This window comes from Acomys minous, assembly GCF_964271855.1.
Source record: "Acomys minous genome assembly, chromosome: 13".
NCBI classification, from domain to species: domain Eukaryota; kingdom Metazoa; phylum Chordata; class Mammalia; order Rodentia; family Muridae; genus Acomys; species Acomys minous.
Genome location: NC_140495.1, coordinates 78,460,820 through 78,476,847, shown reverse-complemented (window position 1 = coordinate 78,476,847; position 16,028 = coordinate 78,460,820). Strand labels below are relative to the sequence as shown.

The following is a 16,028-nucleotide window of genomic DNA, read 5'->3' as shown; positions in this document are numbered from 1 at the left end:
AGATAGGTTAAGGAAAGTGCCGGGTAACTTCCCTGAGTTGTCTTATGGCTGCACTGAAATCAAGTGCACACAATGACATGCACAATGAGCACATACACAGATGGAGGGAGGGAAGGAGAGAGAGAGAAGAGAGAGAGAGAGAGGGAGGGAGGGAGGGAGGGGAAGGGAGGGAGAGATCCAATATTAAATCAATTTTTAAAAAGAAAAAAAAGTATAGCCATTTCTGTAATTACCAACACAAAACTGTGCTTTTATATTTCATTTAAGACCACTCTTGAGTGATTAGAAAACCAAGATGGTGACACTATCAATACTCCTTCCTCCAGAGTGGCTGCAGGCCAACTGCATTCTCCAAGACAAGCAACACCACACCCAGCATCCGCAATGATGTAAATGAACACACCACCTCAAACACCCAAAAATATTTCTAGCTAGAAATACTACACACAAAGTTATACGCCTCGGGTTTTTAGCCTATGTTAGAGTTCTGAGCTCTGTTTATATGATCTGTTGTCATAAAATAAATTTAAAGAGATCAGTATAAGTTGTGTCTATGCTGGTTTCCTTTCATTTGTATGAGTAAAGAAAAAAAGAGAAGTTATGCAAAAGTATGGGTAATTAAAATTCATTTGATAAAATTACTAATTTATGAAAGGATAGGTGTAAATGTGTGCTTAAGACTTTTGCACCAGAAAATATTTCTTCCAACTTCATTTTGGTGATGATGATCTATCTTCAACTTCAAAACTTGGTGGTGATCCAATTGAATCACCTGCTTTCTGCTCAGAGGAATATCCAACAGAGTAAAGGGCACTCTAGACAATGGCTGAACCTATGATGGATTTCCATAGCAACACCATCCTTCAAATGGCTAAGATAAAGGAAAGGACTCCTTTTTAAAGGGGGTCCCTAGGTGTTCAGAAGTTCAGCTTACCTCCATGCGGCCTCTTAATGATCCTCCTTTTAGCTGTAGTACTCTGTTCTGGAATTAAGTTAGAGAAAAATGCTTCTGAGTTACTTAAGATGATAAATAGAAACAGTTCTAGGGGTCATGATCTTCCAGAAACAACAACAGAAAAAATATTCAAAAGTCAACCTTGGGAATATAAAACCCAATGTGGATACTTCTGTCAGGTAGATTAAAGGTTTGCTTTAAAAAGATGAACTATTTCCTCAGCATCACATATGGGTAGCGAAATACTATAATTATAAATCATTGTCTAGCCATGTATGTAATGCTGTCTTTCATTGATATTGTAGGTAATACTATAAAATACCAATGACAAATGCTATAGAGTACAAAACTAGCCAGGATTGACTTGAATTTAAGCCCAAGACACTTTCTCTATCAGTTTGCTTTCCTTAGGTAGCTTCCAGTAAGGAATTCTACAATCGAATTTAGGAAATATAAATATATACTTTGATTTCAAATAAAGACAGAGCTCATTTAAAAATGAAGGCATTAGGGATGACTGGAGATACAGGAGCGAGGAGGATCTCTGGCTTTCAACAGAGTAGGGTTGGCTGTGCATGGGGGGAAAATCCTAGAGTGGGAAATGTTAATGTTTTAATCATCTTAATGAAAACTAGATCAAGCATAAATATCAATATATGCATGTGCTTGAAATGTGCCACCACACATTCATCATTTGCAAGGAAGAAAAATAAAGAATTAGCAAATTAAATATTAAGTTTTTAAAGTCCCAAGTTAAATAAATATTCCTTCATAAAATTTTTCAGTATCTCCTCTTGTCTTGCTCTATTAAACTGAATTTGATCTACAGATCTCTATTTAGAATACTGAGTAAAAGGAAAACTTCAAAATAAAAGAAATGTATATAAAACATGATTATAACTGAAAAATAAAAAACAAATCTTCTACAAAGCAAACAAATGAGAAAGAGAGTATCATCAACAGCTGTAGAGTGTGCTATTGGGTGACTTTCTACTATTCCAGGCCTTTCTCACAAAACCATACTTAAACAACACATGTAGTATCAATGATATCGCTGAAGAATCTGAATGGTATTGACAACCGACATTTGTACTATGCATCCAAAATTCTAAGGGGACTTTTAAAAAAGATGTATTCATTTATGTATATGATTACTCTATTTGCTTGTATGTCTGTATGACAGAAGGCAGCATCAAACAAAACAGGGCACTGGACCTCATTATAGATGGTTGTGAGCCATGGATGAGGTTGCTCAAGACCTCTGGGAGAGCGACCAGTATTGTTAACTGCTGAGCCATCTCTCCAGCCCCAAAAGGTATTTTTGAAATAATAGGTTAGATTTAAATTTCATGCTACCACTGTCATTTCAGGACTTGTATTTGCCAACAATGACTCCTGATACATATTAACACGATCTCCGTATTTAAACATGGGGAGACTTTTTGCCATATATTCAATTTCATGTGTACATAATCTGTGTAAGTTTTCATATAAATATGAATCTTCATGAGCATTAACCTTATTCTCTATATGAAAAATTGCTTGAGCCAAGACTGTGATGATGAGATGCCTCTCTATGAATTTTTATGTAAGGATCATAAATTTAATTCAAACTATTCTAATTCCTTTTCTCTCAAAGAGACTATCTCTTCTCCTTCCCCCCATCCCTGTCTTCTCTCTTGCTCTATTTCATCTGTCCTACTTTTTTTTAACCCTTCCTCTAAACTAAATCTGCAAAGATGTACCACTTAAAAGTTGCTTGATATCCAGGAACACTTTCCTTTTAAAAATAGTAGCAAACATATGAACAAAAGTGACGTACAGAAGTAGATTTAAAAAAAACAAAACAAAACACAAAACCAGGCAGAGTGGAGCAAACCTATAATCTCAGAACTCAGGGAAGCAGAGGCAGGCAGATCTCTGTGAGTTCGAGGCCAGTCTGGGCTACAAATCAAGTCCAGGACAGCTAAGGATACAAAGAGAAAGACTGTCTCGAAAAAAAGTAAAATACAAAGGGAAAGAAAATAACCCAGTATTTGGAAAATATGCACAATAGCTTTTATAAATAATGTACTTCATAATAACTATTACAGTGATACTCATGGTTCATGGAGGCTAAATCTTTGCTGCTCATGAAACCCAAATGACATTTCTACTTTTCTTTAATCTTTCTTTAACTATTTTAAAATTATGTCTGTATATATTTCACTGTACGCATGTACACATGAGTGCAGTATCCATAGAAGTCAGAAGAAGGCATCAGATCTCTTTGAGCTGTAGCTATCAGCAGTTGTAAGCCACTGACTGGAATGCTGGGAAATGAGCTCAGAGGTCCTCTGCAGAAACTAGTAAATGCTCTCAGCAGAGGGGTCGCTTCCCCAGCCTCCTAAGTGATCCTATCACGAATACAATATTGGAGTTTTAGCCTAATGCAATTAGCAACATCATTCTAAAATAGCAAAACATTGCTATTTCTGGTATAACTAGAGGAATTTTTTTTTTTGCCACTTCTCACACAGCCTTGGGGATCAGACACCAGAGTTTTTGCTTTTGAGGAATCTTCCCATTAGTCAGCAGCCCTGCAGAGGAGCACTGCAATAACTCTAACTGACCCTGTGACTTCAGCTCAGAGGTTTTGCATTTCCGTATTACAGAGTCCTTCTCTAAGATAAGAGAACCTTATCTGTAACCTTAATGGATGCATTCTGTAGCCTTCCTAAAACATAACAATTCATTTACCCAGAAATACCTGAATACTTCATACATGCAAAGTCTCTCTCTAGGAACGATGAAGCAAGGGAACAAGGATCCTGATGCCATCAAATATGCAAGGTGGTCAAAGGTAGGAAGGTAGGAAGGATTTATGAAGGTTGACACAACAAAGCCAGGGACATCTTCAAAAAAGAAAGGTCATGATGGAGCAAAGGAAGGGATGGTTACTATTAAGTTGCCCACAGAAGATCACTTGGCTGATGTAAAACCCCCAAATTATTATTGGTGACACAGAGATCTAGAGATGATGCTTTCTCAGAAGAAGAAACAAGTAGCCCCAGCATAAAATGGCCAGAAGAGAAAGGACATCAGCGCTCCTGGTTCATATGAGCAGCGGAATATGCACAGTGTAAAATCAGGTCATGAAGACGACAGACCGTGGCCAATAGGGAAGGAGAGTTAACCATGACCTAGACATTACACTGCATTCTGATCGCAGTAGGAAGTTAGAGTTGCAGTTAGCTGAAGGAATACATTAAGGCAGTTCACAAGAGGACAATGATATTGCCGTGCAATTATTGTCCATTAAATTGACAATGTCTGTCAAGTATTGGTAGGGTGCACAGCATACTATGTGCCCAAACTAATAGAATACTTAGTGATAGCTGTTTATTATTCGTGCTTGTCCCATGGATTCTGAATGAGTTGTTCATCAATACATTATACTGAGGGTGAAACTAAGTTAAAAATTTAAGTCATGCTTAATGATTGAAGAGGCTGAGAACTTTGTAACTGGGGCTAAGGACTTTTCCACTATATCAGATATTTTTCTATTGGGGTATAAGATGGCATGACCAAGGCAACTTATAAAAGAAAGAGTTTATTTGGATAGTACAGTTTCAGAGAGTTAGAGAACATGATGACAGAGGCATCTGTCTTAGGCAGCAAATGTGTACAGCAGCATCTGAGAGCTCACATGAACCACAGCAGGGACAGGGAGCCCAGGAGGGATGAGCTTTAGAAACCTCAAAGCCTGCCCCAGTGGCACACCTCATCCAAAAGGCCACACCTCCTCATCCTTCCCAAACAGTTCCATCACCCAAGGACCACCAATTCAAATAAAGCCATTCTCATTCAAACCACCCTACCACCCTACACATGGATCATATTCCAAACCACATTTCTGGAGGAAACTCCTCCCCGCATTCTCAATTAGCTTATATTTCGTATATTCTCAATTTTTTAACTGTGGATGATACAGGCTTATCTGCTGCGGATAGATACTGGAGACCTCCCAAGTCACATAAAGGGCTGGTTAAATGGAAAGATCTTTCCACTGGTCAGTGGAAGGGTCCGGACCCCATACTGGTGTGGGCCCGAGGGTCTGCCTGTGTCTTTCCACAGGACAATGAAGTACCAATCTGGGTTCCTGGGCGTTACGTGCTTCCTGTTGTTCCACAAGAGTCAGCACAGCCCACAGGAGATTGTTTGGGCTCTGATGAAGAGTCCCCCACCCCCATCCTGATGCCAGTAGGTCTGAGCAGACCAGCATGGCCATATTTGACTAATTGCAGCCTGGGCAGGACTGCTATGCCTGAGGATCTAGAAAGGAGTAACATTATGCGGTCATTTCATTTAAAATATCATGGTAAGTTCAGCTATCTGTGCTGTAGCACCTTTCCTTTTTGTTGTTACTAATGACTCCTTTGAGGGGGAGACTTTCAATTGTTCCCTGCAGGTTTGCCATTTAAGAAGTTGCTGGAATGATAAAAAGACTGCAGTGGTGGCACGGACCCCTGGAGTGGTTCCCTTTCCTGTGGCGCATGGCGGCTGGAAAGGCCTGGTGATCTATCTTGAAAGGAGAGATTTCGGAATTACTGCCGCTGTTATTGTCACCATTGCTGTAGCTGCTACTGCCGCCACCGCTGCTGGCATTGCCATTTCCCAGTCTGTTACTACTGCACACATGATGGATAAACTCCCAGGAGAGGTGGCCAGTGCGTTGGTTACTCAGAATTCCCTAAATTCTATGACACAATTGGCTATCCAAAATCTAAATCAGTGAACAGCCTTATCACAGGAGACTAGAGCTCCACCCATTACGGGGCATGCCTTCAGAAAGCGCCTACAGCTGTGGGAAGCTTGCTAAGAAGCTGAAGCGATGCTAACGCGCTAGACATCCTGCTATGTGGCTTAGGAGGTTTTCTGTTCTGGAGCCTCTGCCGCATGAGAAAGCAACAGGCATTCAACAGTTCCATACCAAATAGGTCCTCATGCCTTTGGCAGGGGATAACCCCACTGCCCTGACTTGGCTGAGCCTTGATAAATGAGTATCCATTGACGGGTAAGACCATGGAGGTACCTACCCACCTAAGACAGGAGGGTTTTGACGCACAAAACCTTTCCAATGACGGGTAAGATAGGAAACCAATGTCCTGGTGACCTAAGACAGGAGCTCATTTGTATTTTATATAAAGAGGGGACCTGTGGGAACCAGGCCCGACTGGGCTGCCTGCCTGTCTTGCTGTTTCATGTCCTGTTTTTAAACTGGAGGGTTTCATGCTGTCTCTGCGTTTGCCCTGGGTTAGTTGGGTGAGGCACTTCCACTACTGGAAAGACTACTCCCCCAGAGGGAGCAGAAGGCTCTGCCAAAGATAATTGACTTTGATAATCTGGGTTATACACCGGGGCGGCTAGTTTCTTTTTCTTTGCTCTTACACTCCCTCAGCTTCTTCTTTAGGGCCCGTATCTCAGAGGTTAAAGTTGCCTCTTCCTCCTCAGAATTAGAAGAAGATCTATCAGAGGCAATCTCAGATGGGGCTAAAGATTTTACAGATTGCTCCTCCTGCACTTTATTCAGGGCAAGTTCCAAAGCGAGCTAGGGCTGCTCTCTTATTTTCTCCTCTTCCTTCCTAAGCGCATCTCTAAGGAGAAACCATAATGAAAAGGTAATGATAGGAACACTGTTGGACCCTCTGTTTTGTGAAATCCTCTGGAGATCAGGCTTCACCTGATCCCAATCTTGGATATTTAGCTCTCCTGATACCATAAACCAAAGGACTACTCAATTCTATTGTTTTATAAAATCTTTAACATCTCATGCTTAATCCTGGTGTCTTGGTCCTCTAACAATCTCACTAGTTGATCCACCAGAACCATGGAAGAACTTGCGGCACCCATTTCCTACCTCCCTGAGGCGCTGGCCAGCTTCCCCAGCAATCCTTCAGCTTCCCCGGGTGATCCTTCAGCTTCCTCCCTTCTTTCCCCAGTCTCAGTGGGACTTCCACTTGTGGCGCCCACGCCGCTGCAGTACCAAGTCAAGGGCAAGGGACTGCAGATTTAAAACACACACACACACACACACACACACACACCGTGGGTCCTTTGTGCTAAGAGAGCAGCAGCAACAGCTTTTATTCAGTGTCCAAAGGGCCTTTTTATAGGCAGCAAAACAAGAATGCCACTCGCAGGTGAAATCCCTCAAAAGGTGATTGCACACAGGAGGGAGAGTCCTGAGGAGGGGAGGGGTGCGTTCTCAGAGCAGCAAACATGACGAGCTAACCAACATAAACACAGACAAGGAAGCTGCTAGAAACAGGACATGAAACAGCAAGACAGGCAGGCAGCCCAGTCGGGCCTGGTTCCCACACATTTCAACATAGAAGAAATAAATGTCAGATAACTAGCCATGGAAGCCTGGAAAGCTCCATCTTTGCCATTGCACTGATACTTATTTCATTTAAACACTAGGGAAAAGCAGTTTTGGCAACCATGCCAATGTTCAGTGGCTACAGAGCAAAAGGTATAACTTAGTGTAAGCCAAGCCTCGATATTTGAAATCCTCACAACAGTCATGCAATACTACATTTATTCTCATTTTTATCTCTTCACATACACACACACACACACACATCTACACACAGTGGAAATAGCTATGATTTTTCTGTGTACTCTTATGGAATTTTTTGTGGATGTTTATGCCAATAATCTTATCCCCTACCTCGGAGTATGAAGTACCCTACCTAAGATAAAAGCAACCAACATGATATAAGGCCATAAGTAAATCTTGAGTAACCAAGACAGGACAATAGACCCTTATCTCAGACATAAGCGAAGATTTTAAATATTAAGCCTCAGCCACACAGGCCACCCCGGCCCAGATAGCAAGATCCAGGCTGATGGTATCAGAGAAACTGGCCCTGTTTTACCCAATGGCTTGTGTGTACTCCTGACAATTTATTTACTTCTGCACAGGAACAGCCAGAAGGGCAGCAATGGTGATGAGCCAGGGACACTATCAGTCCTTCCCTACAATATGCACAGGAATAAAAGCATCATGAAACATCAGAACAGTGACTGCTGCATCTTTCTGAGCCATGCAGTGGGTTACCCATGTTCTCCATTCCTCAGAATCCTTACCTCTGTGAGGATAAAACAGTGAGCGCTCTGTAAGGTGCCTCAAGACACTGGTAAGGCAGTGGAAAAGAAAAAGCCACACAGGACTTTCTCTTTGTGACCTCACTTCTCACCTGCTTCCCAGGCATCAACCTTCAGGACTATCTCACATGATGTTCATGTAATGTTCATTTTACAGAAACATAGGCTGAGCTGTGTTAGATGAAACAAGACTTTTTTTTTCCCCTAGGTAACTCCGGGTACTGGGATCTGAATGCTGGCTGCCTAGGTCCTAAGTCACAATTTGAACCAGGAAGCTGTACATTCACCTAAACATGTAGTTATTGAGAAAATCATTTGCTTTGGCATTGACCTATCTTCTATGGCAACACTGTTATTTGAACATTACATAAAAATCAAATATTCCATATATATCCCATTCTTTTCGATAAATTGTTAATTATATGTTTAGCCTTATTGAAACAGTCACACATGAAACATCTGATATAAAAAAAAATAGACTGTTCTTTATAGAATGTTAAGTAATTCTCTCATTATACACATTTCAATCTTTTACCACTGATTCATATTTTAATGATTCAAATGTGTTGAATAGTCACTATGGATATTAAAATTAGTACCAGCGGGCCTTTGGATGATTTGTGATCCTCAGTTCTGGGCTTATTTCCCCCACTAATTAAGAGAGCATCTAAATTGTGCTTGCTTGGGAGTTGGAGAGCTGCAATCAGTTATGGGTCCCATTTCCCTCGGCTACTATAAGAGTTGCAGCTTTCTCAGTTAACTCACTTCTGAACAAGGTTTCTGCATGTAACACAAATGCTGTGAGGCCCAGACAAGCCTCGACTCACACAGATCTTCTCCTATGCTTAATTATGGGACATGCTTTTTACTATACACCCTAGGATCAACTAGTCTGTCCTCAAGCATGAAGAAGGAGGAAGTATTGAGGGCTGCATGAAATAAGCATCCTGCCCGCTGGCGTGTGTTAGTAGGTAGCTGCCACTCTGGCCATGTTCCCAACACTGTGCCTGTTCAGTCATGACAGATTTTGAAAAGTGCCCCTGTGTTGTTAAGGGGAAAAAAAAAAATGGACTTCAGGTGATTAGATGTGATGCCTTGATTCAGAAAAGAAAACAGTGAAAAGATAACTTGGTTTTTTTTTTTTTTTTAAGACTTCAAGTACCAAGTCACAAAACAAGAGACAAGCTAATCCTGTTCTCAAATGATCAGGGGATTATGAGTAATGCATTCAATAGACAGAAACTATACCTTCTATGGAACAAAGTTACAAAATCTTCGTATACATTTCTCTAGTTCTAAAGGAAACATTAACATTACTGAAAATTTAGATACTAACAAAATTACAATAAATTATGGAAAAATGTAAGAATTCAGAAACTGCAGCACATATCCAAATGTTTATTTTCTTATCATAGTACATATAAAATTACATTATTTCCACTAGACCTAAGTATGACCTAAGTAATATATATATAAATGTGCACAAAAATATCTCAATAAAGGTGAGTTGTTATTAAGTAGCTACTGACTGAGCAGTCACATTTACAGTATTTCTTTCCTCAGTCCTGGGACTGAACTCAGGGCTCACACATACTAGGTGAGGGCACTGTCACCCAGGTGTGGGGAGGCTTATCATCAGCTCACATTGTACTTTTAAGGTGCAGACAAGGCCTCACAAAGTTGCACAGTCTGGCTTTGAACTCACTCTGGAATCCAGGCAAAATCTTGAAATTGCTATCCTCATTGAAAGTGTTGTCATCCTATCATTCCATTTGCAACTCCTCGCTTGCCACTGCAATCTGTGCTGCTGTTGTGAGCATGTATGTAAAAAGCAGAGTCTTCTTAACATTGTCTTTAGCTAATATGATTAGAGAACACAAATGAAGCTTGGAATACTCAAAATGAAAATTAGATGTTGAGAGGAATCTTGAGTGAAAATGATAAACTCTTGTTCTGATAAGTTGATTAAATAAGCAGCTTGATGGTCTGTGATAAATTTGTGATATTAAGTCCTAGAATGTGAAAAAGATTAAAGCTGCCTTAAGGCAGTCTTCCACTCACCATGCTCTCTTTAACAAATTCATGAAGTTCTAATCAAAATGAGCCCTTCAAACTTCCACTCACAGTCTAGCGTACGAGCAAAAGCATTCAGCATTCGTATAGTTCCTGGTTTGCAATTCTAATTTACCAGGTGGAGTCATGCAGACTGGAACTCATCATATGTCAATGTGGTGTGCGCAGGGTGTCCAGAAGGGCCAGAAGACTCTGGGCCTTGCTGTCAGTAAGATTTGCATGTCCAGTCCAGCCAGGACATTCCCTAGCTGCACGGGCCTTGGCAGCATTTACCGTATAGCTGATAGTGCATGTGCTACACAGCACTGTGTGAGGTCAGACTGACAAGCCTACCATTTACAATTCTTCCTCCCCCTATTGTCAAAACTCTGGTGGCCAGGGAGATCTGTGCTAAACTATATGTGTAGATTAAAGGAAACCAGTGACAGCCAATGCTCAATTCTTCCTAAATTGGCACTACTCAAACTTTTAAAGAAAATAAAAATTCAACAGTATTCCCAAGAGGTTATCTACCACACCATGATCTCTGCCTCACCTCCCCATCCAGGGCAAAGCTGTGGTACATACAGATGGGAACCTCCCCAGGGGAAGGTAGCCAGAAGTTGCAAGGGAAAAGGAGACCTTATTAGCTTGGCCAACCTACCTGAAATGCTCATGACCATTTTTGAGACTACTTGTAGAATGTGTGTGCGTGTGTGTGTGCACGCGCGCGCACGCGCGCGCGCATGCACGCTTATATGTAAGTATCTAGATGTCTAGATGTCTGTATCTATCCATATCCATTCATGGATACTCTTTATTGTAAAATCAGACACTTATTATTTGTCAACTCAGGTCCCCATGTATACTAGGCAAGCACTAGGCTAAACTGCATACCACTAGATTATATGCCAGTTCCAAAACAGTTTCAGTCTCCACGTTTGATCTCCATGTGACAGGTTTAAGGAAAACTTACTGTGAAGACAGTTTTCCTCAAGTTCAGTGCTGAGATCCTCCAGTTCTGTTTAATTAAAATGAGCATAGTACAAGAGGAAGAAAAAAACTGAAAGCTAGATAAAAGGACAAAACATATTTTATGAGGAAACAGTTAACAATCATCCATAGCGTAACTTAGTTAACATTGTTTTCCACTATATTTTCTTTCGTCAAAGCCAGGATTCTCTCTTGAATTTTAGCCATAGGCAATATATCTAATTCAATGTTAAGTGACAAATGTATTTGCTTTTGTTAATTTATAATGATAGCTTTAATTGGAAAAATAGACAAGATCCCAAATGAGCATGCTAAAGTTGTTTAGCTGAGTAGAATTAAGTAAATATAATTTGACTTCTTTATTTTAATTGTTCCTTATTATCCAAAATAACAACACTAAGTTTACTGGGGTATACATTTCTCCATGATCTTGTCTCACTCAAGTCCTCCACTGGGAATCACTCACATGTCCCTAGCCTCTTGCTCAACGGAATAGCCATGATTTCACATTGAATTCACAGGGTATAAGGTATACAGTAGGCACCCGTAATTGAAAGTTATCACCGTCAGTATTCTTGACAGTAGCCCAGATGCCTCAATGCATGGCAACAGGTAAGAATGCTGTTTTGTGAAATTAGAAATATGCTACTGCCTGCTGGGTACCATTTCAAATCATGATAATTAATATCTTATCACCAGGAAGATGTATGCATGTTCTTTTCAACCCAATGGGCTCAGTGTACAAGTGAGAAAACATCTGATTTTGAGAGAGACGAGCCATTTCTCACTAGTGGTAGCATACTCCAGCAAGCACTGTTGAAACTACCATCTTAGGTCAATCCAAGCTAACACTTAGGTAAGCCTTATGCTAAAACTGAGCATTTTAACATGGTTCGTCACCAATCTGTTCCACAAACACTAAAATGAAAGCATGTGACATCTGTGTACCCAATTAAGTGCACGCCATTAAATATGAATTCTGCAGCTTATGATTAAATTCCACTTATTCTCACTCCAAAGTCCCCGTACACATCGGGTGTCACAGGCATGTAGGCACACACAGTGTGTTTTGTCTTTGTTTTTACGTTTTCTTTGAAACTTTGTTATATTTATTTTTTAAACTGGAAAAGTTGGACACAGTCACATACTACTCTTAATGCTCTATGAAAATTGTAATTGCAGGTATTTCCTGGATTTGGGCCATTGTACCCTGTGTGTATTTGGTGCATCAAAAACCTACACTGGGCAGGTCTTCTTCATCCATTTTTCACTCTTTGTCCCATTCATTTTGATCATCTTATCAAAAAGAAGCAGGACGTACATCCCACACTTGGGATCCGCCTAGCTAATTATCTCAGAAAATACAATACAGCCAAGGTGTTGGACTTCAGAAATGAGCGTTACAAAGTCCACCGTGCACGTCCAACACCAAGCTTCACAATCCATAGTAGAAAATGATCTGCACAAGTGAAGTTCAAGCAAAATTATATCAAAATTCATCTGCCAAACTAACCACTTCAAGTTATGTCAGGATTAATCCTGTAGGTTACTCTCAGAAAAGCAAGCACTGTTATATTAGTCCACAGCTCAAAGCAATTGAAACCAGAAGTAATGAGGAGTTATTTAATAAGATTTCTCTGGATTTTTGAAATACAGGCTTGACTCGTCAATATTTATTTCAGTTTATTTAAAGATATACTACATTTGGTTTGTAGAATCTAACCTATTATTATCTGATATTTGAGATTATGCTTTGCAGGGCTGGGGCTTACTGTTTGCACATATTGCCTTATTAATTTGGTTCCTATCATTCATCAGAGTGTTTGAAGCACAATGAGACAAAGTTAAATTACGAGAACATGTTTAAACACAAAAGCATCTACAAGTGTATGCAAGGACACAGCGAGACAAGTCTCACAGAAAAATAACCTGGAAATAACAAGAAAATCTGCTCTGTGGTTTTCCTCTGGCCAGCAACGTTTTCTCTAAATATACAAGTAGATTTTATAGCTCTAAGCAGAATTAGTGATGCCACAGACAATCACGCATGCCTGTAGTAAAGCAAATAGGCAAACAAAGAGAGGGAAAAAGAAAGAGATATCAAAGTCAGACTATGTACTGGAAAATAAGAATTACATGGACAGAACCAGAGACCCGTGTTCTACCATGTACTTGGTCCACCAAGGTTGTAAAGGGAAGATCAGTGGTATTTGAAGTTTTTAATTGAACTGTGCGCTGTGTCAACATCCTAGGTCTGTTTGGCATACCAGCAGCCACTTATCCAACTGTGCTTTATCCATCTTTCTCCTCTCTGCCAGCCTGCAGCTCATCTTTCATTTTCCTAACAGAGAATAGCTTTTTTTTCCCTTTGTGTTTTCCACACTATTTGTATTAAGTGTACTTAATTCAATCACATGTGCAAAAGCACATTCAATGCTATGAATTTTTTATTAAAAAATGTTCTTTTGTTTTTTAGAATGTTCTCACAAACTACTTCTTATGAATATATAATTAAATAAAAGAAATGGGTTGTTCTCTTCTTTGAGAGTCAGCAGCTCTTTTTTCAGGATCTACCAGCAGATGTAACACAAATTCTCTCCAGAGTATCTTTTTTTTTTTCATTTTTTTTCTCCTCTCCAGAGTATCAAATGTGCTTCCAGAGAATGTATTTTAAAGTTAGTACATATTGTCTCTGTCAAATGTTATTTATTCATTAATAACCATTGCCAATATGTTCCAGGCTCTTCCCCACTTTTTCATTAATAAGGTTCATCACAATACATAGCAAGTTATTTCGTTGAGCATAAATATATATTATTTATATTCAATATGAGTATAAATATATAATATATCATATATCATATAATATATCATCATTAGAATTAATATCAGCTGTTCGTTTTATTGAAAATTACCTTTTAATCCATACAAATACACACATTTTTTCTCAACTACAGTTTACACAGAATAAAAATGAAACTCTCTTAACAAATATATTTAAAAATTAAGTCACTTTCTGATGAAATCAGATTTCTGGGAATAGTGAAGTCAAGTTCCTAAGCTATCTTACTAGTTTGCACCCAGAGATTTATAAAAATTTACATCAAACTTTGAGATGAGACAGGTTTGCTCAAGGGTCTGATAGCCCTTTCCCTAGAACAATATTGACAGCTACTTCATCAGCAAGTCCCTTGTATTTTGGAGCAACTCAGAAAATGCCAAATTTCAGAGCCGCAACATTACTCTAGAGGATTCAGTGATGAGAGTCAACACTGCGCTTTTATTATTACCACACAGAAGCCCCAAGGCAAGCTTTCATTCTCAGAATGTGCTTCCAGTCTGTGCTTATTCACAGAATGTAATCAGAACCACCAACAGAAAAAACTGTCTCTCACTTGAAGCCAACCTTGCTTAATATGACAACTACAGCGGGTATCACGCCCAAAAGATTTACACAGACATAAACACACACGTTATTACCACCTCAAACTAGGATAAATCTGTAAATATTAACTGAGCCATCTCAATTTCAACAGGAATATTTTGTCCGAGTTCCTCACTCTAACTTCTTTATGTTTCCTGTTTTAATGAAAATCATAAAAATAATAGTTATCAATGTTTCGAGGAACTACAAGAGGATTCTACATGTTAGCAATTACAATCTCTAATATGCAGAAAAATATACCAATAACTTCTTGAATTCTGACATACTGACACATGTTAAATTTCTTCATAAATAGAAAGATAGATCAGGAGTTCTCACACCGAATCTTAGATTCACTGTGATGGCCTGTGAGGCTGCATAGAGCAGACATTAACAATCCTTCCTTTCCATTATGAGCCTTCGTCCTTGTTACACCTATAAGGCTTTGGCTGTACAACAAATCACAGAATGATTAGCAGTTTTAAATTATCTTTCTTATAGAACTGACAGTGGATTTGCTTTTCTATGACTGAGATATACAGTAACATAATCACTTAATCCCGTCTTCACTAATTGCCCAACATTCCCTTTCTAATCATGCACTTTCATCATTATTTTTTTAATTATTCAGCTCAGTAAGCTTATATACTTTTCTAAAATCACTCAGTGTAAAAGTTGAAAAGCAGCTAAAATATTATGACATTAGCAACTTCCCTCGTTTCCAGTGAGCTGTGCAAATGTATCCTAAGCCAAAACAGCTGCATACCCACTGTTGAATTTACTGTTCCTACCACCCCCAACTAAGGCTCAACAGGCTAACAGTTTCAACTTCCTGATACGAAGACAAACTCTTCAATGCAAATGATGCAGATGAACAGTCTCAGGGATTCTGCACTTGGGGAATTTTATCTCAGTGGCACAGCCTGAGAACTGGGTCAGTACAGAGGAGGGGAGGGGTTAATGTCTAGAACATATATAAGGAACTCAAAAATTAAATGCCAACAAACAATCCAATTAAAATGTGGGTAGTGGAACTGAACAGAGTTTTCAGAAGAAGAAATACAAATGGCTAATAAGTACTTTAGAACCCATCATTATCACCAAAGGAGGAAATGTGAATTAAAACATATTTTAAGGGGGAACTCTCATGTACTATTGGTCAGAGTGTAAATTAGTGCAGTGGAAATAATGGGAAGCTTCTCAGAGCTAGGTCTACCATAAAACCAGTTGCACCACTCCAGGGTACATACCCAATAGAGACTATTTCCTACTAAAAAGTCACATGCTTATCCATGTTCTTATCTAGCTGTTATTCACAAGAGCTAGGATATAAATGCTGCATCCATCAACTCACCAATGTATGAAAAAATGTGATACCAATATGCAACATAATTATATTCAGCTTCAAAGAAACATAATATTTTTTCAATCACAGGCAAACAATATATTCTAACA

The 16,028-nt window shown here is 39.3% G+C and overlaps 1 protein-coding gene across 7 annotated transcripts in view; it reads right to left on the bottom strand.

Moving 5' to 3' along the window:
• Positions 1-16,028, bottom strand: part of KHDRBS2 (KH RNA binding domain containing, signal transduction associated 2) — a 487,677-nt gene that overhangs the window by 446,976 nt on the left and 24,673 nt on the right. For 6 of the 7 annotated variants that reach the window (XR_014774012.1, XR_014774013.1, XR_014774014.1 and 3 more), the window contains exon 2: positions 935-982. The exons of the other annotated variant lie outside the window; for it this stretch is intronic. Coding sequence is in view for 1 of the 6 variants with exons in the window: in XM_084754861.1 (XP_084610987.1) it covers positions 935-982 (48 nt within the window). In the remaining 5 variants the exon portion in view is untranslated. The remainder of the gene's footprint in view (positions 1-934; positions 983-16,028) is intronic. 7 annotated transcript variants of the gene reach the window in all.